This window comes from Thamnophis elegans, chromosome 4 (genome assembly GCF_009769535.1).
Source record: "Thamnophis elegans isolate rThaEle1 chromosome 4, rThaEle1.pri, whole genome shotgun sequence".
NCBI classification, from domain to species: domain Eukaryota; kingdom Metazoa; phylum Chordata; class Lepidosauria; order Squamata; family Colubridae; genus Thamnophis; species Thamnophis elegans.
In genome coordinates, this window is record NC_045544.1 from 100701482 (window position 1) to 100728363 (window position 26882).

General features: G+C 35.5%; 1 protein-coding gene across 1 annotated transcript; it reads left to right on the plus strand.

Annotated features, from left to right (window-relative positions):
* Positions 1-1143: 1143 nt before the first annotated feature.
* Positions 1144-25925, plus strand: HNRNPLL (heterogeneous nuclear ribonucleoprotein L like). The gene is made up of 13 exons (XM_032215703.1): positions 1144-1576; positions 5343-5461; positions 6205-6442; positions 8212-8297; positions 10292-10388; positions 10475-10547; positions 14812-14883; positions 17093-17310; positions 17677-17798; positions 22405-22606; positions 23582-23639; positions 23873-23971; positions 25701-25925. Exons 1-13 carry the CDS (start codon positions 1397-1399, stop codon positions 25754-25756), a joined length of 1620 nt encoding a protein of 539 aa, XP_032071594.1. The 5' UTR covers positions 1144-1396; the 3' UTR covers positions 25757-25925.
* Positions 25926-26882: the final 957 nt, after the last annotated feature.

Sequence of the window (26882 nt, forward strand, 5' to 3'; positions counted from 1 at the left end):
TTTACCGGTAGCTGCTGCATTTCCCACCCTAGGCTTATACTCGAGTCAATAACTTTTCCAGTTTTTTGTGGTAAAATTAGGTGCCTCGGCTTATATTCGGGTCGGCCTATACTCGAGTATATACGGTAGTTCTGCCACACTGCATAATATTCAATTGAAATAAGAAACCTTTACCTTAAAGAAATGAAGAACAGCAGGCTACAGAGTACTCCTTGGGCCAGCAGAAATAGGAAAGCACTGCTCTTACAATAAGATAAGACAGTCAGTTGCCTTTGGCTGGAGACAAGCTGAGGATAATATGCAGTTAATGACTATAACTGGAACTGAGATCAAATAGGACATATGGATCAGTAGGGGAAATAATACAGGCAGGAAAAGAACAAGATAACTCCTTTCATTGTTTCCTCAGAATTGAAGTACTTATTTCTGAGACTTGCAGCCTTATGATCAGTGCTCAAAATCCTGTTAGCACTATGCTACAGGGAAAACTGTGGCTTGCCCATTTTTAAAAGTGCTTGTCCCTGAAATCAATGATGAATCAGAAGCCTTTTTTGCACCTAGTTTTGTTACCCTTTCAGTCTTATTTGAAATTGTAAGCCTACATACAGTACTCGGGTTTATCTGGATATAACTACATTCAATATGACTGATATTCCCTAATTTTGGCCAGGAACATTTTCTGACCCTCTTACTTTTTTAAAAAAGTGCAGAACATCAACGCTGCCTGGTTCCATTGCATTGCATACAACGCTGCATTGTAAAAAAATAATAATAATAGAAAAACCCTTGACTTCTAAGTGACCTTTTTGAAAAACAAATCTTATTGCTCCAGCCTTACATGTGTGTGTGTACACACACACATACACACACAGAGGTACACAGAAGGGGAGGGTGGCGATAAACAACAGCACGTTTGGCCGCGCTTCTCTTGAAGGGATCGCGATAGCCGGGTCGCAGAGGCAGAACAGAACCTAGATAGGAAAAAAAAGGGGAAAAAAAGGCGGTGGGGGAGGTCTTTACATTCTGGGCGTGATAAGCGTTCCAGCTGTCCACTCGCATTTTGAGGCGCTTCTGAGAACCTTCCCTTCCAGCCAATCACGATGTGCAATCTAAGAATCGGTGCTATCTCGAGGAGGGGCCTTTACCGGTCCTCCTCCGCGTTGCTGCGATTTGTGTAGGTAAACGTGCGTCGCTGCGGTGTAGTCTTGCTTTTATCGTGCCGGGGCACCTCTCTCTCTCTCTCTCTCTCTCTCTCTCTCTCTCTCTCTCTCTCTCTCTCTCTCTCTCGCTCTCTGGCAGGCCTTACTTAACCGATCTTCTCGGGTCCACCCCCCCCCCTTTCGCGCGCCAATTGTGCGTTCAGCACACTCATCCCTTCGCCAAAGACGCCGCCGCCATGTCTTCCCCGTCCTCTGGGGAACAGTATGAGGAGGAGGAGGACGGCGCGTACGAGAGCCAGGCCAAGAGGCTGAAACCCAGCGCAGCCGCCGAAGAGGGGGAGATCGAGTATGGGGCAGAGGAGGGCGAGAGCCGCCGGGAAAAGGCCGCCCCTCGCGCAGGGGGCTTCTCCGGAGGGGTAAGGAAAGCGGGCGCGGCGCGCACTCTTGTGTTTTTTTGTTCCCGTCGCTCGCAGGCTGGGCAGGGAGAATGGAGGCAGATGTCCCTGAGGGATTCACACCAGTGCCGCCCCGGGGGTCTTTCCGCCCCAAGTAGGGGGAGAGAAGGGTGACGTTGGTGTTCGTTGAAAAGCCCGTGGATATCCTGGCCAAGAATTTAACGCATCTGGAAAGGGCTAGGCTTTTCTTTTAAAGACAACCTAGCTCCCCCCCTCCCCAAAATAAGCCGTGTGTTGTCGGTGGAAGTCTTAAATCTTATATTCCATCTTGATTTTTGAGATCCCAGAGAGGCTTTCTTTCCAAATTATCCTTGGGCTAAGCATACTCACCAGCCGAGCATATTTAAATCCTTTCCCGTCTCTCGGCATCCCACAAATTGGGAACTTGCATTAGGCATCGCTTTCAAATTTTGAGGAGATGAAAGTTGAGATTTTTCTTTGTCTAATCCTGGACCTCAGTATCTCAAATTCTGCCGTGTTTATTTTCCTTCCCTCATTCATCTTAAGAAGGGATTCGAAGGAGATAACTGTTGCAATCCCCTTTGTTATTGGAGTTCTGTTTTCAGCTATATTTTCTAACTAAGCTTTGTATGTACTAAGGTCTGTGCTTTTGTGGGATGGGAGAATAATAGATTAGAATATATTACAGTCATCTGGGATTTTTCATCTCTTCCTGCAGTATTGTACAGGGTATATATTTGTTTTGTCTGTATATACGTCATACTTATAAATAAATCAGTGATAATACTGCTTACAGCAGAGCCATTCACATCAGTGGCTCAGATGAGCTACAACTTTGTCTATGCAGAACAAATCCGCTTCAAAGTGCATTATATTATAGCCATACTGTTTTGCCTTTAAAGTACAGTATTGGAAGTACTCTGAGCCCAGAAACGGAGAGCTCAGCATGTTTGACCATGGTAAAATACCCGAAGTAATTGGAATCAATTACTTAGAATTCTCTGAGTCATATTGGCTGTTTCAGATTTCAAAATAAGGCATTTCAACTGCAAAATACTTTTCAGTTAATTTTATCTAAGCCATGGTCTACAATATGTTCTGTTCATCATTCTGACATATGGGTTTTAAAAAAAAATATGTTATTGATTGAATTACAATTAGCTTGAATTCTCACAACCTGACCATCATTATCTTGATTACACTACAAAATTCATCACTTTTCATTTTTACAGTTTTTAACTCAGCAGAAAGGGGTTTGAAATTTTGTCTTATCAACTAGGGTTAACTGCTCAAAAACAAAATAAAATAGGTCCTTAACTGGTATTTGGAAGAGAGTCAGCAAGGTAAAGATCTACTTTGATAATAGTCCAGATCCATCCTAGAGCTGCTGAAGAAGACCCTGAAATAATCCTTCCCGGGCATTGCTATGGGAAAAGCAGCTGAAAGGTTTCTTAAAATGTTACCATCTCCCCTTGTCCTATGATACAAACCTGTACATTCAGCTTATCTAATACTCCCAGTACTCACATATACAGGTGCAACATGAAAGAGGAAACATGCATATGTAACATGTTACATTACAATTCAGAAGAAAATACAGCATGGCCACTGCTAGTACAGGTTCTGGAAATAATTCAGGAATTGCTTTACTTGTCATTTGCTTATGTGAAACATTAGCAAGAAGAATAAGCCATTCTCAGAAATTGAGGATAGGATAGGGAATTAATTTAATGCCTCACTGTCAGAAACAGCCCTCTTATTGAGATATATACACTAGCCTGAATCATAGAATTCCACGGTACAGTATTTGTATATTCTGAAGCAATAACCGAATAAACAGATCACCAGGTAAGTTTCAAACATGTAGAATATTGTTATAGTGAAGAAACTGCAGGGGTACAACAAGTATATGTTAACTGCATAATTCCACACATAAGCAACAGTCATGCTGTTTTGCTCATCCTGCAGATAACGTACAGTATACAGGTAGTCCTCAACTTACAACTGTTCATTTAGTAACCATTCACTGAAAAAAAGTGCCTTATGATTGTTTTTGACACTTACGACCTTTGCAGCATCCCTATGATTACATGATGAAAATTCAGATATTTGGCAAGTGGTTCGTATTTATGATGGTTGCAGAATCCCAGGATCATGTGATACCTTTTGCAACCTTTTGACAAGCAAAGGCAATGGGGAATCCAGGTTCATTTAACCGTGTTACTAACTTAATAAATGCAGTAATTCACTTAGCAACTGTGGCAAGAAAAGTCGTCAAATAGGGCAAACTCACTTAACAAACATTTCACATAGCAACATAAATTTTGGCCTCAATTGTAATTCAAGGACAACCTATAATTGTAAATTAGAGAAGCATTTATAATAATTGCAGCAGTGTCTGAAAGCATAAACGTGTTGATGTAAATGTATTTCTTACATATGCAAAATTGTTTCAATATGTAATTTAGTTGATAGTAATGAAATATGTAATCAAATGCTTTTAATCCCAAAACGAATTATTTGAAAATTAATTAAAATTAATATAGCTTATCTACAAATAAGCATTATTTTCATTCTCTTCTTTTGTTGAGCAAATAAAATAGCTCTATCCATGGCTTATTTAGTATATTATTGAGTTGTGGTGGCACAGTGGTTAGAGTGCCGTATTGCAGGCTGCTTATGCTGATCACCGGCTGCCAGCAGCTTGGCAGATCAAATCTTACCAGGCTCAAGGTTGACTCAGCCTCCCATCCTTCTGAGGTGGGTAAAATGAGGACCCAGATTGTTGGGGGCAATATGTTGACTCTGTAAACCACTTAGAGAGGGCTGTAAAGCACTGTGAAGAGGTATATAAGGCTAAGTGCTATTGCTATTATCTGAGCTAACATTTCTAGTTTCAGAGAACAAATTCAAACTAATTCAATATTATTTCTTGGCTTGAAATGATGTTCATATTTTAAACAAATATAATTTCTCTCACATTTAGATTTTGAAGAATAAAAATGTATTGAAAACTATTTTCTTAAAAGTTGGGTCCATGAATGGTTCTATTCTAAAGACAGCTATCTGCTAATTTTTCATTTAATATATATGAATATTTTGATTGAAATTCAGATAATTTAAATTTATACATTGTTTCATAAAAGTGGAAAATGTTTTATTACAATCAAATCACCTATTTTGTTTTTGGTGATAGACCTCCCGGCAGTAATAATTTAAGTTACTCAAGAGAATACTATTGTAAACATAATATTTACAGATTATCACTTTGAATAAGAAATGCAGAGAATTGTTCATCTTTGAATGGCTCAGGTTATCTGCTGCATTCTGGCAATTACAATGTATTAATTTCCTGTGTCTTTCATAATTTTGTTGTTCTCTCCAAGTAATGTTAAAGTAATGTATAATTAACTATAACCATTAAACTGGAAAAGTAATGATAACCTAAAGTTCGTTGGAATGTAAAGTTGAGATTTAAAATTGGCTTTCATACCATAGTCCCTTCCCTTCTCTATTTTCTGTTTAATCTTCCCACAGACATTTAGAATTGCCATTACTTGAAAAAAAGGCAAGTCTTAAAGTAGCCAACATTCAAGCTAGAGCTAGAGAAAAAATTACTGTTATAACAAGTAAATTTAGACATAGTTCCGTATTTCATATTTAGGTTATAAATATATACTGTTAAACATGAAAGTAAGTTGTAATTTGTAATTCACAATATATTTTATAGTATGATTTAAAAAGAAACTTAAAATGCTTTTATTAGGATGCAGGAGGCAGTCATCACAAAGTTTCCGTTTCTCCTGTGGTCCATGTCCGTGGTCTTTGTGAGTCAGTTGTGGAGGCAGACCTTGTGGAAGCTCTTGAAAAATTTGGTACCATATGGTAGGTTTAATGATTTTTTTAAAAGTTATGATAGAAAACTGCATTTTGCTGTGGCTGTATATATAAAAGGATAAGACATTTTTTATATCTTGTTGACATGATCTAGTCAAGCTGTTAAATAAAGTTCATCATATTTATGGTATAACATTATCCATAGACCAGGTCAATAGAGTTGAATGATGAAGCTATGATTAATGATTTCCAAACAATCTACAAAATCAAGGCATGTTTGGATATAATTTAAAACTGGGGAACTTGTCACTTACTGAATTATTTTTCTAAACTGAATAAAGAACAAAATGTTTAGGAGGATTCTTCATATTCTGAGTGTTGAATTAGTCTGATTTATGTCCACTGATCCTTGCCCCCAGACATGCACATTTCATCAGATTAGTGAAAAATATTCCACGACAAGCTCTGTGAAATAATTTAGACTGGTTTTACATATCTATTGTTGTTTTTTATAATTATGTTTCATAGCAACTAATTCAAAACAGTAATGTATGAAATTGTTCATCATCAAAATTTTCATAGGCTATTTATAGTCAGAGGTATTTAAAAGATATAATTTAAATTTAATAGTTTATGTTATACTCAAAGTTGTCGTTGACTTTTAAGAAATGAAATTGCCTTTTTGTGCATTTGGCAGTAGAATTTTTATATTAAGTTATATAAGTTTTGCTTTAGTTTAATTGCTGAATTATATTATGAACTAATTCGTTTTGGTGTTTTTTTTCCTGTAGTTATGTGATGATGATGCCATTTAAACGCCAAGCTTTGGTAGAATTTGAGGATATTGAAAGTGCCAAAAAGTGTGTTACTTTTGCAGCAGATGAGCCAGTATACATAGCAGGACAGCAAGCATTTTTCAATTACTCTACAAGCAAAAGAATAACTCGTCCAGGAAATACTGATGACCCATCTGGTGGGAACAAAGTTCTGCTGTTATCAATTCAGAATCCTTTATATCCAATTACTGTGGTATGTCTGTTTTACAGCATAAATCTCAAATATTTGATGCTTTAGATTGTCCTATACTGTGCTTGCTTGTGGCAAGTTTGTGCCTCTTTGCCTATTTTTTACATTGGCAGGATCTAAGATTGTTCTTTCTGGTTTATATTGAAAGCATCTTCATATATAAATGCATGTGTTCTTTTCAGTATATTTTGTTCTGTAATACTGGGAAAGTATGATCTCATTTATGTAGCAGCAATATTATTTTGAAAATATAGAAAATTATTTGGCTGAACTATAAAATTAGCAATTAATCCTTTTTTTGCCTGTGTTACTGTTTACAAGTCATTTAAACAACTCATAGCTTATGGGAAAAGAGATAGTGATGAAATAGTTTCCTGTTTAACAGCATTTTGTAATATATTATTTAATACAGTTCTCAGTATTCCTATATTCAGATTTCATTTCCTGTTTTTGTTAGTTACTCTTGAGAGTTTGCCCTCTAATTTTAGTGGTCTTAATGAATCTCAAATGGTTTTAATTTTCTGTAAGTAAAATATTTTTTTTTCCCTACCCAAGTCAAAGCTAAATGATTTAAAAGTAAATATTTAATACAGGTTTAGTATAAAAAGCTGTTTTTCATTTTGTCGTATCTTCCCTCTCATGGAAGAGAACATATGTGACTCAGAATTGAATTGTGGAGACTTTGATGTTTTCTGAACCTGGTTGTTTACTGGCAGACATTTCATTACCCAACTAGATAACCATCAATGTGTTGATGATGTTATCTAGTCAGGTAATGAAATGTCTGTAGATAAACAACCAAGGTTAAAGTGCACTGAAGACTCCCCACTTCCTTCTCATTACTGGATTCATTGTCTGTTATGACTAAAAGTATGTTCCATAAATCAATAAATAACTGCATTTCTATATAAGGAGCATGCAAATGAAAAACCATCTATATTATGTAATCCAATTTTAACATTATTTAGAATGAATAACTATGAATCATAGTTTTCTTGTGTAAAGTGAATGATTCAGTTATGTTATGTGAAGTGAGGACAGTTGTGGAAAGATTTCCCAGGAGGCCAGGCCAGTCTGCTTTTGGAAGCAGAGTTCTGTTTAAGTTGAATTCAGTTCTCATGATATTATAAATATATACAGTATAAATGTACATACTTTTAACATATTGCCACTTAGATCTTGTAACTTTTCCAAGAACAGTCCTGTAATTTCTTTGTGATGGGGTGTATCATACTGGAGGTGATTAAGATCCCACATTCCTCTCTATATGCATCTTGTGTCCTTCCTTGCCATTTTTGTTATTTTTTAAAGTAAATTTTAATGTTAATATGTATTATTTTAACGTTTAAATTTTTTATCTTGTTGCTTTTGTTTAGTTGTGAGCTGCCTATAGTCACCTCTAGGTGTAATTGGCTGCATAATAAATAAATAAATAAATAAATAAATAAATAAATAAATAAATAAATGGTGATAAAGTTATAATAGATTAGTTCAACATTTTTCAGCATAATTTGGAAAGGAATAATCATTTTCCCTTCATTTTGTTCTGTTCTGCTTTATAAATGGTACAAATATTGGCATACTAACTTTGCATATTTACCAGTGCAGCATGCAAAATATTTAAAGTATGTATAGGGAAACTGAATTAAAACTTTATTTTCTGAATTGCATTACAGTATTTTCTCAGAATGGCTTTTTAATAGTTGTATATATTTTTATTTGTTAACATTTTGAATTATCTTGTAAGGTAAAACATCTGCTTTCTTTTGTAGGATGTCTTGTATACAGTATGCAATCCTGTTGGGAAAGTACAACGTATTGTCATATTCAAGAGAAATGGAATACAAGCCATGGTTGAATATCCTTTTACTCTTCTAATAGAAGAGAAATAAGTAGTTCAGTGTTGAACTGTGGAGTCCTTGGTGCTCTCTGAGCTTGGTTTGTTCTATTGCAAACGTTTTGTTACCCAATTTCAGTACTGTATTGTTATGCTGTAGCACAGGAACTTACCAGAAAACTTATTTATGTATTCCTTTATTCTGCATTTATGCAACCACTGAATTAGAACAACTCGCAGTAGTTTACAGACAAGTGCCAGTCCCAATATAAATAACAGCCCAAAGATGTTTTTTCAAAAGACAACTGAACTTTCTTGGTGTTTTCTCTGAGCTGAACTAAAGCTTCTTGGATGCAAAGTGAAATGTTTTCAAAGAAAATAACCGCAAGAAAATATAGTTGCCTTTTGGAAAAGCATCTTTGGGACAACCATGACCTGGATGAATGAGAATCTCTGTAGACAGAAATAACAGCCATAAATTATTCCTTGAATGTTCTGTAGAACAGTTTTATTTTGGCAGTGAGATCGAGATGGATCCGATCCTTTGTAGGCCTAAATAAATAGCCTTGCAGCTTATGAAAAAATAATGCATAAAATTAAATTTAGAAGAAAGACTATGACTTCTCAAATTTGTCAGAATTATGAATTCTGAAGTGTGACACATTGACTATAGCTTAATTTGTTCACAAAGAAACAAAAGAAAACCACCCCACAAGTTCTCCCTTAGTAATATAATGTACATTGAAAGTCATTTCATTCTTGGTATGGATAACAACTTAGAAACAACTAGAAATCAACAAGAAATCTACCAGCAAATCTAGGTTTACTGTTGTCAGTACCCAATTTCTGTATTTTTCAGAGTATGAGGTTTGAGGTTTATTGGATTTATATGCCGCCCTTTTCCCAAGGACTCAGGGTGGCGTACAACATAAAAGAAAATACATATTACAAAAATTAAAAGGGACATTAGTAAAGTATTCAAAAAACCCAATTGATATTTACAATAAAATTTTAAAAATTAAATTAAAATTAACAACCAAGTATAAGTCGCACCAAGATTTTGAAGAGGCAAATTCTAAAAAAAAGTAGGTAGGCAGATAGAGGGAGAGAGAGGGAGATAAAGAGAGAGAAATACAGTAGGTAGGTAGGGGGAGAGAGAGTAGGTAGGTAGGTAGGTAGGTACATAAAGGAATAGAGAGAGAAAAATAGAGATAGAAATACTGTAGCTAGGTAGAGGGATAGAGAGAAATACAATAGGTAGGGGGAGAGAGAGAGTAGGTTGGTTGGTAGCTAGAAGAAGAGGGAAGAGAGAAATACAGTAGGTAAGTAGGGAGAGAGAGAGTAGGTAGGTAAGTAGATATTTCCAGGTGTATTTATCCATGTGCTGGAGAAGGAAATGGCTGACAATCTGCAGGAACTAAAACTGTTTCTGCTGGCACTGCGCTTGATCAATGTAATTCTCATCAATCAGTTAAAGAGCTTTCCAAAAGGAAAAAAAAAAGTTTTTGCACTCTGCAAACCTCCCAAAATGGCCCGTTTTTCATGAAAACAGGCCCGTTTTTTTTAAAGGCATGAATAACCTGGGGGGGGCCCTTGCAGAGTGCTCCGGGGCCCCTCAAAAACGAGTGAAAACGGGCTAGTTTTTTGTCAAAAAAAATTGCATGCATAGCCTTATGGAGGCTTATAGAGTGCTGCTGGGGAGGGGCAAGAAGCGGCCAGTTTTTTGCTCATTTCTACCCTCTCCAGCCCCCAGGAACTCTCTGAAAGCCACCATAAAGCTATGCACAGCCATTTTGGTGAAGGGGGCGGGGTTTCAGGAGGCAAAAAATGCTGTATTTAGTGTATAAGATGCACCAGATTTTTAGCCTCTTTTTTGAGGAAAAAAGGTTGTCTTATACTCTGAAAAATATGGTAAATGGATTCTGAGTGACTTCTAGCACAGCTACAGAGTTCTTTTCTGAAATATTTTATCGCTGTATTTTAAAGACTAACTAAAGATCCTTAACATATCTTACGTTTGAATCAGTTCTTTGTGCTCAGAAAGCAAAAGCTGCACTCAATGGAGCGGATATATATGCAGGATGCTGTACATTAAAAATTGAATATGCAAGGGTAAAGTTTATATCTTCTTAAGCCTCTCTCTTTTCTAGAAGAAAAAGCACTGATTAAAATTCACTGTTTTGCTTGTATCTTAACAGCCAACTCGACTTAATGTAATTCGAAATGACAATGATAGTTGGGATTATACTAAGCCATACCTGGGCAGACGAGGTAAGTTTTTGGGTAATTGTATCTACCATATACATATATATATATACATATGCAGACAGTTTCTTTAATGCAAGACAAATATTGCTGGTGGAACTTTTGTTAAAGCTTTGTAATCCTGGAAAAGAATAACTTTCAACACTAGAGTCCCCTGGTGATATACTGAATTGTTTAGGCCAAGAAGGAACCCATACATGCAAGCATGTTTGCAGTACAAGGATTTTCATTTCTCCAAGCAGCTCTCACTCTTTGGAGGAGAGGACACTGATGCAGACTTTTCCTTACAAACTACAAACTTGCACACTGCTTCTCCATGGAAAAGAATTTTCCCATATGGTGGACAAAGCATTAAGAAGGATAGAGGACTCCAGCAGGCTGACTCTACACTTCATCATGCACCACATCGGCATCATCAAATGGCCCTCTGAAAAACCTCAGACTTGCAATTCACCTTGACTGCATACTGCATGCATCATCACCACAAGCATGTCAAGAAGGATACTTACAGTACTTCTGATTTCATGTCATGAATACCATGGTAGACTGTACCCATTATAATCAGCTTGCACATGGTTCCTGTCTTACATCCCTAGAACAAAACAATATAATATGGAAAACTCCAAATCTTGTTTTCTCTTGTACATTGTGGCAATTGTTTTGGTTTTATGTAAGATAAGTTTTCCAATGTAAATGTTGTCTAAAGGATCATAACTACCTAAAAATAAATTGAAATTTTGCAGCAACCTGCCAGGCAAGTTCCTCAGGTTTTATTGCATTACCCAAAGTATATTTCATTTTTTTGAACTGCAAAGCTTAACAGGGACATTGTTTGCATCAGGAAAAGAACCTGCATGAAAGTGTAAAAAAATCTTATTCTGTACTTCTCTGTAATTTCTAATGATGTGTATAATTTGCTATGTATACTTTTTGAAAAATTAGGCATTAATAGCAGGAGGTTGGGAAACTTATCAAGGTAGAGTATTTAGCAAATTTTGGACGTGAAACAAGATTTGACTTTTTAATAATTACCTCATGGTTGGATTTTTTTAGATATCATTTTGACTGTGAAAATGTACTATTAATATTAGGCCCTAGCTTGCCTTTAAACTATTATCTAAAAGTTGCATTTTATAGATAGTGCTTTGATTGTAACATGTACTATTAATATGTAGGCTTTGGAATGAAGAATTAAGTATTTGTAAAAAGTTAATAAGTGGGCTATGCTATTGGTTAGCAGATTATTCAACCACAATGCTATGGTAAAACTTAAACTTTGTTTCGAATTGCCAGATAACATAACTAAGATACTAAGTTTACACATTCAATTCAGATTCTGTTTAGGAACTGTGGCCTATCCTGGAAATTAAACTGGGGGAAATAAGAAATCTTTCCTTGAAGGAAAATAACACAGCTGTATCAAAAATTTCATTTTTATTGTGACATTTGACTTTTCTTTCAATAACAAGTCCTATTTCTTATTTTTAACTGTTTTTGAACATCATTTCAGTTCTCAAGAATGGATTGGTTATGTGGCACTGAGATATCTTTGAATATGTGCACTTTGTTGTTTAAATACACCCACATGATTGCTTAGCAGAGTAGCATAGCTAATTCTCAGTTTACAACCATTCATTCAACGACTGTTTAAAATTATGATGGTACTGAAAAAATGGATGCCCATGCCTGAAATTATGGTTGTTGCAGCATCCCCATGGTCATGTGACTAAATTAGGGGGTTTGGTAGCCCACCCACACTTATAACTGTAGCCGTGCGGCAACTCCCCCACTCACCTGTCTCCCCATTATTTATGCTTTTTGGTTGTTCTGTGCAGTGGTACTTCTCATCAGAGGGTGATATTGGGGCAAGAATTATGTTCCTGCCTCTCTCCAAATAATGCGTCCATTCTTGCGAGACCTGAGGTAGCTTTCCAAAGGATCATGTGAATGGGGTGTGTGCCTTGGAATGAAGGCCTTAAACTGCCAGTACCAGCCTTGCATACAGTAGCCCAAAGAGTATAGATGGTGGGAGGAGATAAGTGAGTGAGAGAAATGGCAATACCCCTATTGTCCTAAGTGCTGCTGGGCCAAGTGGAGTAGCTTTGCATCATGTTGCTGGGACAGGCTGAGACTTCTAAGAGCAACTGCAGTTTTGCACCACATTGCATCTTTTGTGTGGCTTGTGCCAGGCCTCCCCCACCCCCACTCCTTACCTGGGATTCCCTCTGCTTAACCTGTGTTTCTCAGTTAATTGAGTGCTGGTATTACAGTTGCCAAGTGATGTAGTCACGTGATATTTCACTTTATGAGTGCATTGCTTAGTGATGAAATTCGGTTTCCAATTGTGGTTGTAAATTGAAGACTGTATGTAGCATTACTTTAAATTGTAATGGAAAAACCTGCACCACATTTTCTGTAGATAGACAATTATAGCTTTTTATTCTGATAAATAACAGTTAATAAAAGCTACTGTCTATATCAATTTTAATGAATCATAGAGAACATAATGTGAGCAATAAACCAATTGCCAGTGAGTGGGCAACTTCCTTAATATAGAAAATTACTCATTTATTTTGGACTTATAATTTATCTGGCAAAGTTGGCTAATCTTATCTAGGCTTTGAAGCTAAGCAGCCTGGTGGGAACAGTACTGTCATAGGGATCTGTCAGTTTAGACTGGGCTGCAAATCTGAACAAAATAAACCCAGAGTGTGGCAAGAGGAGACCACTTTCATGTTAACAAGAAAGTTAAATGTGCATGAAATCACCAGAAATCAAGCACAACTTGGGAGTTTTTATGTTTTTCATTAAGCAGATAATTTTGAATATTTGAACCGGTTTGGTTCTCCTTTTTTCAACAAGGGTATTGTGTTACAGCATTGCACTCAAGAACCTAATACTGTATAAAAGTGCTAGATGAAATCTTGTCAGTTGTATTGAATATAGATCCTGTTAATACTATTTTGTAGAGTATGGAAATAGGGCAGTTGTACCAATGCATACTTTATAGTTACATAGAAATATGTACCAGACAAATATACCATACCTATGGGTTGCGTTTTCCTCTCTATTGTTTTTGGTCAATGACCACATGGCTATCAAGAGTAGCAGCATCTTCATTTTTCTTTAAACATATTTTTTTCATATTTCCTTTTCAGTTGTTGGTCAGGAATAAGTAATATCCATGTAAAATATATGTATGTAGTTGACATACAAAAATATTCTTCCTCACTTTTGTTTTGAGGACTTACAAATTTTTTTCTAATGTTTTCATTTTCAACAAGTTGCCCTAACAAAATTGTGGGCCTTGGAAACAAACTTTTAGCTTTTTATTATCAAAGCTGAGTTTACAACCCATGCTGATTTTAATAGGCTCCATGTAAAAACATAGATATTTTCTCATTGAAATACTTTCTATCTTTACTATCTTTGTTTCTTATTTCTCACAGTTTAGCAATCAATTAAAAAATTGACACTTCAAATTATGTAATAAAACAATCAGCAAACATTAATGATAAATGCCATTGCAGTAGATATTTACTGGTTGCTGCTTTCATCCAATAGTGTTGACCCCTTGGTTAACTTTATATTCTTGTATAAAATGAAATTTGCTGAAAACTTCTCATTGTTAAAAGTTCAATTTTCATTGGCATTATAATATAGATTGTATAATAATAGTGTAGCGATGTATAATTTTCTCAGCACTTTCCCATTAATAGCTGTTGATGTATGTTAAAAAATATGATCCTCTGTTAACTGATTATGAAACCATGTAATACAGGTTGTTGTTGGATTATGCTGAAACTTCTTGAAAAGAAGCCCTCTTTGAAAATATGTTGCTGTTGAAGCTAATAGTGTGAATCAGGTACTGTCCTTCGAAAGTACTGCATTTACAGCTTGATTTTTACGAGAGTAATTGTAGTGTTAAGACACCTGTAGAGTTTTCTTAAGTTTAAAATGTCAAATCTTCCTGGATGTGATTTTAATAACAACAATATTTCTAGTGTCCTAACAATAATTCTGGTGTATTTTCATATTAGAACAAGTCAGTCTAAATGACTAAATGACCAAAATATGCAAATGTATAACCTTAAAAATATCTGGTTACCATACTGTTGGAAATATAATATTTGACTGGTGGACATGAGATCAGATCTAGCAGAGCTGCTGTTAAGTTTTAATCAGAAAATATATTTTTTTAGTTAATAAAATTCTAATATTTTGAGAGGGTTTTTTACTTTAAAAAAACCAATGCTCTCTTATTCTTCAGATAGAGGGAAAGGCCGACAGAGGCAAGCTATTTTGGGAGAACATCCCTCATCATTTAGACATGATGGCTATGGTAAGTTCCTCTTTTATGAATTTAATTTCTTAAAAATTATTCATAAATCTCTGGGGATTTATATGGAAAACACACCTATTTCTGCAATTATCTGTGTCTTCTGCATGAAAGAAATTGCTCGCATTGCTACATAGAAGGGATAATCTTTATTTTTAGGTTAAAGAAGTGGTTCAGTTTATTACAATTCCCTGGCTTATGTTTTTATCCAAAAATTATATGGAAGTTAAAAATAGATAAAATACAGTAATTACCACCAGATTGAATCTTGAGGTTTGTGATCTTACAGTTTTTTCAAGATGAATTGTTCCTTATGAACATTTGGAGAAAATGCATTACTTTAATTAAATAATTAAAAAATTCCTAATGGGCTTCTGTTTTGATAGATTGATGAGTCCTTTGTAATAGAGCCTTGAAAACTAAAATATATTAGTAACCGATGTCAAATTTTGATTTGGCTTTCAAAGAAGAAACAAGTTCTACATTCTATTAGAAGTTTTACTGCCAATTAAAATTCAGTTAGAAACATATCTTGAACTTAACAAGATTATTCAGTAGTATTGCTGTATATTAAAAAGGTTCTGGGAATCAAAGCTGTAAGTTTTATTTTATATTATTTAAAAGTAAGGTTTTTTTTTTTTAAAAAAAGGTGGAACATTGCTGTTGAGTATTAAATAGGTTCAAGGAACAAAATCAAAGCTGCAAGTTTTGCTTTACAAATAGTCCTTGACTTATAACCTCCAAGAGTGAACTGGTAGTTCCAATAGTAAGCAGTGCAGTTGTCATACAGTTGTTAGGCAAATTTGGCTTCCTGCATTGGCTTTGTTTATTTGTGAAATTTATTAGCCACCCATCTTGCCACATGATAACTCTTTTAGTTACTTTGCTTGTCTGAAGTCAGCTGAGAAGGTTGCAAATGGTGATCAAGTGATTCACTGGTGTTGCAACTGTTGTAAATACATGCCAGTTGCCAAGCACACAGACCTTGATCACATGACCTCAGGGACATTGGGACAGTTGTAAATGTGATGACAGTCCTCTCAAGTAAACCAGATAGGAAACAAGACTAGACAGACTAATTCTATTTTATTGTAAGGCCACATTAACCGAATCTTGCAAATCTGAAGATGCAGACTTCCTATCATCCATTTTTAAATGCTTGATCATTAGAGCAGATCCTTACTAAGTTTCATTCTCTGACCATTAAGTTAGTAGTGGCTCTTACCTCTCTTGTTTGATTGTTTCCTAGACAGCATCTTTTCCCTTTGTTCCCCAAGGTCATCCACACCAGTGGTGGGATTCAAAAGTTTTTACTACTGGTTCTATAGACGTGGCTTGGTGGGCGTGGCAAGGGAAGGATACTCTAAAATCTCCATTCCCACCCCTCTCTAGGGGAAGGATACTGCAAAATCCCCATTTCCTCCCAATCAGCTTGGACTTAGCAGACAGAGAATAGATGGTGGCGGGGCCAGTCAGAGGTGGTATTTACCAGTTCTCTGAACTATTCAAAATTTCCGTTAACCGGTTCTCCAGAACTGGTCAGAACCTGCTTAATACCATCTGTTCCACAAATTCCATTAGGGACTGGTCATAAGTCACTTTTTTCAGTGCCATTGTAACTTCAAATATTACTAAATGAATGATTGTAAATCACAGACTACCTTAATAGAGATAATTCTCGAATTACAGCCATTTGTTTAGTGACTTTTTGAAGTTACAAAAGCATTGAAAAAAGTGATATGACCGGTTTTCACACTTACAACCATTGAAGCGTCCCCATGATGAAATGATTAAAATTTGGACACTTGGCAACTGGCTTGTATTTATGACAGTTGCACTGTCTCTGTGTCGTTTGATCACCATTTGTAACCTTTCCAGCTGACTTCCAACAAGCAGAGTGGAGGAAGCTTTATTTGCTTAACAACCTCATGATTCACTTAACAACTGTAGTGATTTGTTTAACAACTGGCAAAAAAGATAAAATATGGCACATCTCGTTTAACAACTGTTTAGCTTAGTAATACAGATTTTTGGCTCAATTGTGGTCATAAATTGAGGATTACCTGTATTATTAAAAACTTAGTTTTACTATTTAATGAAACATCACTAAATAAGACGTGTTGCTGTGGTTATTTTTAATGCTATATTTAGTTGATGCATTGTATACTTAAATATTTGAGACTTATTAACTAGGGAGTATTTTTTTCTTTAGGAACACATGGTCCTCTGTTACCTTTACCAAATCGGTATAGAATGGCATCTCGGGATACTCCAGAGCTTGTTGCTTATCCACTTCCCCAAGCCTCCTCATCTTACATGCATGGAGGAAGCCCCTCAGGATCTGTTGTCATGGTCAGTGGTTTGCACCAGCAAAAGATGAATTGCTCAAGAGTCTTCAACTTGTTCTGTTTGTATGGAAATATTGAAAAGGTAAACTAAATCCCTAGCAATGTGACTGTAAAGCAGAAATGCATTACAATTACCCCACCAAAACCAGACATGTGGCCTCTGAATACTCTTAAATTGAATTGTGATTTTATTATAGTATAATGGAATAATTGCATTAACACTAAAGTGGAAGCTTTTCTTTTAATTGATCTCACCCAGTTTTTTAGCATTCCGGTGATCACCAAAAGTTTAAATGCAGCCATTTGCCTGAAAAAGCTTGTGTATGACTTTTTAAAGGGACAGTAAAAATCTTTGAAGACAAGTCATTGTTATGTTTCTTCCAACTGAAATTGAAAAATGTCCTATCATCTTTTAAACTTAATTTATGTATACTTTAAAATATTACAGGTGAAATTTATGAAGACTATTCCAGGCACTGCATTAGTGGAAATGGGTGATGAATATGCTGTTGAAAGAGCAGTTACACATCTCAATAATGTCAAATTATTTGGGAAGAGACTAAATGTTTGGTAGGTGTGCATCACAATTTTTATTTTAATATCAATACCAATATAAGATAAAATGTGTTAAATTAACCTGATTTAGAGAATTTAATTTAGTTTGGGGAAAACCCCTTTTTGTACAATTACAAAATGCCATTTGACTCTTCATTAATTTGTGACCTCAGAGGGTCCTGGAGGAATGGATTATCTGGAAATGGATTCTTTTCAGTCAGGTTTCAGGTTCAGGTATGGCACTGGCATTCAGTCAGTTTTCAGGTTCAGGTATGGCATTGGTTGCACTCACTCATTGGTTGGTCTCACTCTGGTGAGAGCATGATGGATGTGGTGTCTCCATCTTTGCTCTTCTTTGCGGCGTTGTCGCCACACTGGAGGGCTGCTCATGTGTCCTTGCCTAATCAAAAGGAAAACACCAGACAAAATTCCTCGGGATGAGCTAAAGCTTCGAATGATCATCGAAGGGCTCTTTTATTAGAAAAAGTTAGTTACAGCGTCATCAAAAAAGGAGCGTATCAAAAGGCATATATAATCACACATGGTACAAGTAAACTAATGAAAAATCACAGCATTCTACAAATAAACCAATAGAAAATCACATCATGGCAAAGAGTGGGAATAGAAAGTTACAAGCTGCATGGCATTGGGAGGGGGAGAGGGGGAATAGAAAGTTACAGCACAGCATAGGGGAGAGAAAGGGCATATGTGGGAGTAACTGGCTCACATATTTCATTGTTACATGAGGCTGCATAGTGAGTCCTGACCGTTAGGCCGGAAAAATGTTTCTGGTGCGATGTTTTTGCATCCCTGTGTAGTGTGTTTCAGGCAGCAGAAACTGCCCTGAACACAAACACCCGGAATGAATTCCAACACTTCTTGACCTCTCTGTGGCTATCAATAGCATTGTCCGTGGTAACTTTCTGCGCCAACTTAGGGAATTGGGGATGGGCAACACAGTTTTGTGCTGGTTCACCTATTTCCTCCAAAGCTGGTCCCAATAGATGTTAATAGGGAATGAAAGATCCAGCTCATGGCCCTCCTTTGTGGGGTGCCATGGGTCAGTGCTCCTTCCACTTTTTTTTAACATCTAAACCACTGTGACCGGATCAAGTATCACCACTATGCTGATGATATGCAGCTATATGTCTTTATTGCAGTGGATGTTCTTTCACAGTGCCTGGAAGGGGTCTGGATAGGGGACAAGAAACCAACTGAAACCTGTTAAAACAGAGTGTCTTTGGGTTGACTTCTCTGTATGCAGAAGTTTATCAAATTAGGCCCTGGATGAGGTTGGGCCACCTGGTGCATACATTGGGGTTCTCTTAGGCTCTTGGTTCCTGCTCAATGAGCAGGTGGCAGCCATGGCCAGGAGGACCTTTGTCAACTCCACATTGTGTGGTAGTTATGCCTCTTCCGGGACAGAGGCCTTCTGTTCTGTCCCTCATGCCCTGGTCATCTCCTCATTGGACTATTGCAATGCATTCTGTTCCTTGAAAAGTATCCAGAAGATTCAGCTGGTGCAGAATGAGGCTGTGCAAGTCATACTGAGTGCTACAAGAAGGGCACATATAATGTTCTTTGCTCTTTGAACTGCACTGGATTCCAGTTTGCTTCTGGATCCAGTTCAAGGTATTGGTGGCCACCTATAAAGCTTATATGGCATAGGGCCAGGTTACCCGTGGAACCAGGTTCGCCACATCACATCACCCCATCCCACTTGTTCAGACAGGGAAGAATGCTGCAGACCATGTCTATCAAAGAATTTTGACTTGCAGAGTCTAGGAACAGCTGGTGTCCAATTTCTCTACTGGTGCCCCTGCATTGTAGAACATCCTGCCCTCAGACGTGATGAAAGCCCCCAATCTTTTTTTTAAATAACATTTTTATTTTCAAACATAAACACGCAAAACATATAACATAAAAAAACCTCTTCAACTACATACAGTGTGTCGATTGGTTATAAAATCTTTCTTCGTCCTTTCCATAGTCATCACTTGAGCTTTATCAAAAATCACTTGTTGTCAATCAAATATCTTTGCATACATTATTATTGTACTTCATTTGTTTAATTATCACTATTGTTTCACCATTTTAAATAATATATTTATATAATATAAATGGATGCATATTATAAATATGCATCCATTTATATTATAATGATTCATTATATCATCTTCAATATATCCAATAATAAAGAATTTTTTTGTATCCTATTCTGAATCATTCTATTATTTTAGCATTAATAACATTCTCTAATAATTTTCAATTCCATGTTTTTCCATTATTAGTATCATCAATCTAATATACATTTATACAAATTATTATAATTGTTAAACTTCCATTAAGCATTGCTATTATTACATCCTTTTTATATGAGGCATATTAAATTTGAAGTAAATTTATATTATGGCATTTCATTACATCATACTGAAATCATCCAATGATATTACATCTTTATATTCTATTCTATATAGAATTATTTATCTTTTATAAAAAGGCTTTTCAACATCATCTCCATCATCCTTACAGTTTATATAAAATTTCATATCAATCTAGTATATATAAATGCTTTATTATCATTATTTTTATAGCTATTGTTACTTTATCTTATACATAATACTCAAAGTTTAACTACATTTAACTAAATTTTATTGTGACATTTCATTTCATTATCCTGTATCCTTCCAGAAATAGTGCAGTCCAATATCCCTTGCCATTTGTAGAATCTGTATTCTAAGTGTTTTCTTGATAAGTCTTATGTGGACTTCTCTTGACAACTTGTTGTTCGTTGGATATCTTAAAAGAATTCGAAACCCTCCATCTGTTCCCTTCATCTGCTTGACTTTTGTTATCACTGGTGCTTCTGCCGAAATTACTCTTAATTGTTTCTGCCAAATTTTCTCCACTTTCTTCATCTATGTTTTGACATCTGAGATAGAGTTCCAGTGCATTGATCTCTCCTTTCCGTATTCCGCACTTATCATTTCCCTCCACACTCGATTTGCTGTCAATGTCAACAATTTTCTTATCACTTTCATATGTCTCTGTAATTTTTTGAACTCTATCCTCAAATTTCATTGTTGTTTTATAAGTATTCTCAACTCTTCCCTCAGTACTTTCTGTATTTTGATATTTTATATGTTGATCTATAAATTCAAGACTCTTTTCTATTCTCTCTGTAGTTATTAAGTTTTTGAATTTCTAACATAATTTTTTGCAATGCTAGTTCCTTTTCTTCTTCATATAGTGCCATTTTTCCAAGTTATAAACACTGCCACTAAAACATCCAAGGCTTTTGCTAGGTTTCAAACAAATTCAATGAAGTTTTTTCCACTGACCCTTTCAGTAAACCAAGCCGATAGTTTTGTAATATCAGATGTTGCCTCTAGCCACTAAATGGCAAAGTTACATCTTTTCCCTCTGTTTTTGGCTCCCTTTTCTAAACTCCAAACTCCGGAAAGTGTTTTTCTCCGGAAAGAGAAAAAGAAATTGTTTAAAGATTACAATCCGGCTAAGTCTTGCGAGGGAAGAGGCTTTTAATCCACAAACACAAAAAATGGAAAAAGTATAGAGGAAGAAGGAGGGGAAAAAAGACCAGTCCAGTTTAAAAGTAAGAGCCATTTGTAAAAAGTCCATCCATAAAAAACAAACAAAATTAAAGTGAAAAAGATAACACGATAGTTTTAAACCAGGGTAAATTCTCCACTTATTTCCTTCTGTCTTCAATTTTATTTTAAGTCTGAGTCTTGGATTTTCTCTTCTCTAATAAAGATTTTACTTACCATTTCGACACACTGTCTCTCCTGTGCTGCTTCAGTTTCAGGGACTTGTCCCAACCTTCTACAGCCATATTGGCTGCTTCTCTTGTAGCCGGCAAAAAGAGATTTTTCCTGCATCAATCAGGGGCTTTGCGATGCCCCTGAGATCAGCAGGACATGCCCTTCACTATCACCGTTCCTTAACGGTTTAGATCCAAAAAGGATCGTCCAGCAACAGAGATATCAACAGCAATCCTGGAGCCCCAAGGTTGCATGTTGTGTCGTAGCAACGTTAAGCCCCGCCCACCGAAAGCTCCCAATCTTTTGATCTTGCACAAAGTGGTCAGAATTGGCTATGTGATCTTGTATACAGGACACAGAGTGCCACACAACTATGGGGCTAGCTAGTTCCATGAGAACTCCTACTTAACCCACCCACCCCCAATTTTGGAATATTTCACCTTTTGAAATTTTATAATGTTATTTTTTAATTTTAAAACTTTTTAATCTTAAATTAAATTAAAGATTTTAATGTTTTTATTCATTGTATTGTACATTGAAAAGATCATCTATCCGAGGGGTGATTAAGAATATGAAAAATAAATAGAGTAGAGTAGAATAATGGACTGGTCTGGGCAGGAATAGGAATAGAATACTGTATTTGACCAAGTGTGATTTGTTTCCGGTGCAGAAGCTCTCAGTGTACATGCATTTGATAAAAGAATATTTTACTGCAATAATTGGAAGGTTAATCAATCTATTAAATTATATTAGAGTATAATTAAATTTTACAGGCTAAATAAGTAAAATTTTCTGATTTAAATATGAAGGCAGTTTTCTTGTCTATTTTTTAATTGCAGTGTATCCAAGCAGCATTCAGTTGTTCCTAGTCAAATATTTGAGTTGGAAGATGGGACAAGCAGTTATAAAGACTTTGCAATGAGCAAGAACAATCGTTTTACAAGTGCTGGCCAAGCATCCAAGAACATCATCCAGCCACCTTCTTGTGTATTGCATTACTATAATGTACCCCTATGTGTGACTGAAGAGACTTTTGTAAAGGTAAGAATAGACCATGGTTCTAAACAATAATCAGGTTACAAAATCTAATACTTTTTACATCTTTTTTACATATCATTTTGTAGCCTGTCAATTTTAAATCTACTTTGCTTTCAGTCTCAGTTGTTGTTCTTCCATAACATAAGGATAGTCTTATCTATAATGGAGATATTCTTAAATCGATTATTCACAAATATTGTTCAGTATGCCTTTATAATTTAAAATATATGATTAAAGTATTTTGCTCCATTCTATATTAGTAATCAAATTTAAATGTTTTTCTCTGATTTTAAATGATTTTAAAAAATGAGGCTTGATCAGACTTTGTGTCCAAATAATTGTGGCTACATTATAGTTATGAGCTTGATTGAAATGCCTCGACTTTCAGTCATTCAGTTTAAAACTGAGTGCAAAAATTATGGTTTCTACTGTCTACTCACAAAGAGCGGCTGTCTGGATTGCAATCTCTCCTTTTTTCAAAATGATATTGCCATCCAAAATCCATCCTCTAGCTACCAATCTGACTGCAATACTATTCCCAGTCCTTCAAATCTCCTTGTTTGCCATAAATCCTTACTGGAATTTCAGGGACTGCATCCCTTGAACTCCCTTACCTAACTACCTTCATCTCTGCCCTTTTGGCTGCCCTGCACAGCAGCATTTCTCGGTGCTGGTGGCATAGGAGTTGAAATAGAAAGCTGTACTTCAGTAGCCTCAGCCAGCTGCTGCTGCCAGGCATCTACTTCAGACCCAGTGCTGCCATAACTTTGAATGGTCATTAATCAAGGATTACCTGAAATTGTTTATTTTTAATTTATTATATTTCTTCCCTGACACATTGTAATAATTCAATATTTGTTATTTCAATAGGGGAGCCATGATATTTATGGAAGTACTTCATAGCAATGTATCTGTGAATCACTCTAGCATTGAGTCTTGTTGTTTATCAACCATATTTTTGTTTTCTTATTGTTACAGTTGTGTGATGATCATGAAGTTCTATCTTTTATCAAATATAAAGTATTTGATCCAAAACGTAAGTAAATATTACTTGAAGGAGAACATTGTCAGTCAATATTAGACATGATTGGGTGTGCTTATGGGGTTCTCATGGGCAGTTTATTATTATTATTATTGAATTAAATATGCCTTTAATGTGATAGAAAACAATTTCACTTATTCTTTAAAAAATATTTTTTAAAACTTAGGCAAATGATTCTGACAGAATAATAAAGCAAAACAAAACATTTTAACTCTTTGGTTTGCCAGCATCAGCTAAAACACTTTCTGGTCTCTTGGAATGGGAATGCAAGACAGATGCAGTGGAAGCTCTTACAGTACTAAATCACTACCAGATAAGAGTGCCTAGTAAGTATCACTATGAAATAATCTTCACATCATGTTTGTTGAGGATGTCTTAGTGTTGGGCTGGGAAGTATAATTTGCAGAAATTAGCATTCATAATGCCATTGGGCCTACTGCATTTTAATCTGTTTGATTGATTGATTGACTGACTGACTCACTGACTAATTTATGATCATGTATATGGCTAGCCAACTAATTCTAAGTGACTCCTGGCAGCTTACAAAGATAAAACCCAGTATAAAAACAATATAGAAGCAATAACCCTCCCCTGCCCATCCAACCCAGCAGAAACAATCAACCTGCCACTTGATGGGCTCTATATTACTCTTTTGCCCCCAGGCCCATTGGTAGAACCAGGTCTTCAGGGCCTTTCAAAAGAGTGTCAAAGTGGTGATCAACTTTATCTCTGTAGGGATGATGTTACGAGAGGGAGCGCACCACCACGGAGAAAGCTATTTTTGGTCCTGCTAGATGGACCTTCTTGGGAGAGTGTAGTAATTTTGTTCTGTATGTTGTTTTACATTGGGAAAACAGTGCTACAAATCCTCAGAATATCTTAAAAGTTAGTTAAGAAAGCAGGTTAAATATCCAGTAGCTAGAGAAATTTGCTTCAGCAATTATGATAATATATTTGTTTTAGCAATTATGATAAAGCAATATTAAGAATTTAATAATTGCATAAGTACATTAGAAATAAATTTACACATACATACTTGCATAGGGTTTATCAGATAAATATAAACAGAATTGTAATTGTTTACTGTAAGATAGTATTATCAATTATGATAAAGATGCTTACACTTACATCCAAGTCTAAAACAGTGGCAAACAACAAATTTTGCTCCTATGTAGTAAATGATTAGCTTGATTGAGAAAGAATAATCTCCCAGTTCTCCCAGTATAGTCGAATAATTTGTAAACTTGGTGGTGTAAATGGCAAATTAATTTGTGAAAATGGATTAGTGTTCAGCAGAAAGAAAGGTATACGTTTTATTTTTACTAATTCCATTTTCACCTACATATCAAACAAAACGGCGTTAGAATCTTGCAATTTATAAAATGCAATCTTTTAATTAGAAATAAACAATCCAATGTTCTTGAAAAAGCTTACTATTGATTGTCCAGGTAGAGCAGGAGCAAGTATTGCCAATGAACCTCTTTGCCTGTTTAAGATATCAGACTGCCCTCTGTGCTTACTCTCATTTGTGCTTGGGCGTGCCAGTTTGTCTAGACAGTGATTCAGCTTTGATGCACAAGCTCTCCCACAGTTGTGATTTCCGTCTGATTTTCTCACGGACTCCTAAGGAATTGTGACCTACTGTTTAAACCTATGACGTGGTCCATTTCAAAGACTCAGTAACTTAGTATTAGAAATAAACTGATCTATCCCATATAACTGTCCTAACAGCATTGGTAGTTTTATTTGCAAACTAAAATACTGCATTTTCCTGGCAAGAAGGTACTGCATTTTAAATGTTGTATTCATGTGATATTTCTGTGACAGAAATGTAGTTGTGAAAGAATGCAGGTAAATTGCTCTCTAGGGTAAAAAAAATGTCATATTTCTATAAAACTGTGTTTACAGAAAATTAGCTCAAAGTAGTTTGCTATTTTTCATCTCAGTTTGTTTAACTTTAATTTAAAACTATAATTTCATGATCGACCAGGCTATTTTGAAGAGTAAAAGTTATAGCATTTTTCTAACTCTTGAGTTTACTTTTGCATTTTACAGATGGCTCTAACCCCTATACCTTGAAGCTTTGCTTCTCTACTTCTTCCCATCTGTAGACAAAAGACGGCATGTTAAGGACTCCATTTGCCTTTTATTTACAAATGTGAGATGACACGTGGTTCATTGATTCTGAAATATTTGCCCTGTTTCCTTGTTTCAGTTTAACTTGTTTATTTGTTTTGTAATACTTGAATGTGTTTAAATGCCAAATGTTTCCTTTTTTTCCTCAAAAAAGTAGATATACCAGTGTATAATAATAGTGCATATTAACCCATATAACTGTTAACTACAGGGTTTGACTGCCTTGGTAGTAGCGTGTGCATATCAATTGGATAAAGGTCTTGATTTTAAACCAGTTTTCCATATCACCATTCCATTTACTGAGGTTCTTTTTCATTTTGGTGTCAATGCAAAAAGGGTGATTATTTTAGGATATTAGATGTAAAATCCATGGTTTCTATTACTAATTATAAAGTGTATGTGTTACAACAGTTCTAAGGCAAAATACTTGTATAAATTCTTTCCAAATTACACATACTGATTTTTAGTAATGTAATATATGATTTTTAAAAAGGAATTTCACAAGAAAAAAATAATACCCTTTTTGCAGAATGGAAGGAAACTTATTTTAAAAAATTGTCTTTTCAGAATTATTTTTGTTTATATTAGCATGATGTCCTTATTGCCAATCCTGGCCTGGAAACTATTGCAAATAAAAATAAAAACTAAAGTCTGAATAACACGTTTTATGTTTGTTTGTTTTTTCACTTTAACCATGTTGTTATAAAATGAAACCAGTAATGATTAGAGATGATTTTAGGGGAAAGGGTCGTCTTCCAAACAGCCACCAGAGGGAAGTATATTATTGTAGGGATGTCAAACATTCTTCATATAAAAACTAATTAGCTATCCCCTGGTCGAAAAGGAACAAAAGTCTATAACATATGCAAGTCATGCAAATTATTTGTCTATGTTTTTATTTGTTGAAGATAGTTTGAAATGCCAATTGTGCTCAGAGCAGCACAATCACAAAAAAAGAAGAAAGGAAAGCAATAGAGTTTTCTTATATTTGTAATCATAATTAAATTAACAACATTTAGGTGGTGATATGTGGTTCCCCTTTATAAGTGGTTCTGACTCATCTGTTTAATTAAAATAAGTAGGAAACTAACATTCTACAAA

Bases quoted from the DNA above. Each gene is read 5' to 3' on its own strand.
- HNRNPLL (XM_032215703.1), top strand. From the start codon at position 1,397: ATGTCTTCCCCGTCCTCTGGGGAACAGTATGAGGAGGAGGAGGACGGC. The intron at 10,548-14,811 runs GTAAGTTTTTGG...CTTATTCTTCAG, and splicing joins GCCATACCTGGGCAGACGAG to ATAGAGGGAAAGGCCGACAG. The intron at 17,311-17,676 runs GTAAACTAAATC...AAAATATTACAG, and splicing joins TGTATGGAAATATTGAAAAG to GTGAAATTTATGAAGACTAT.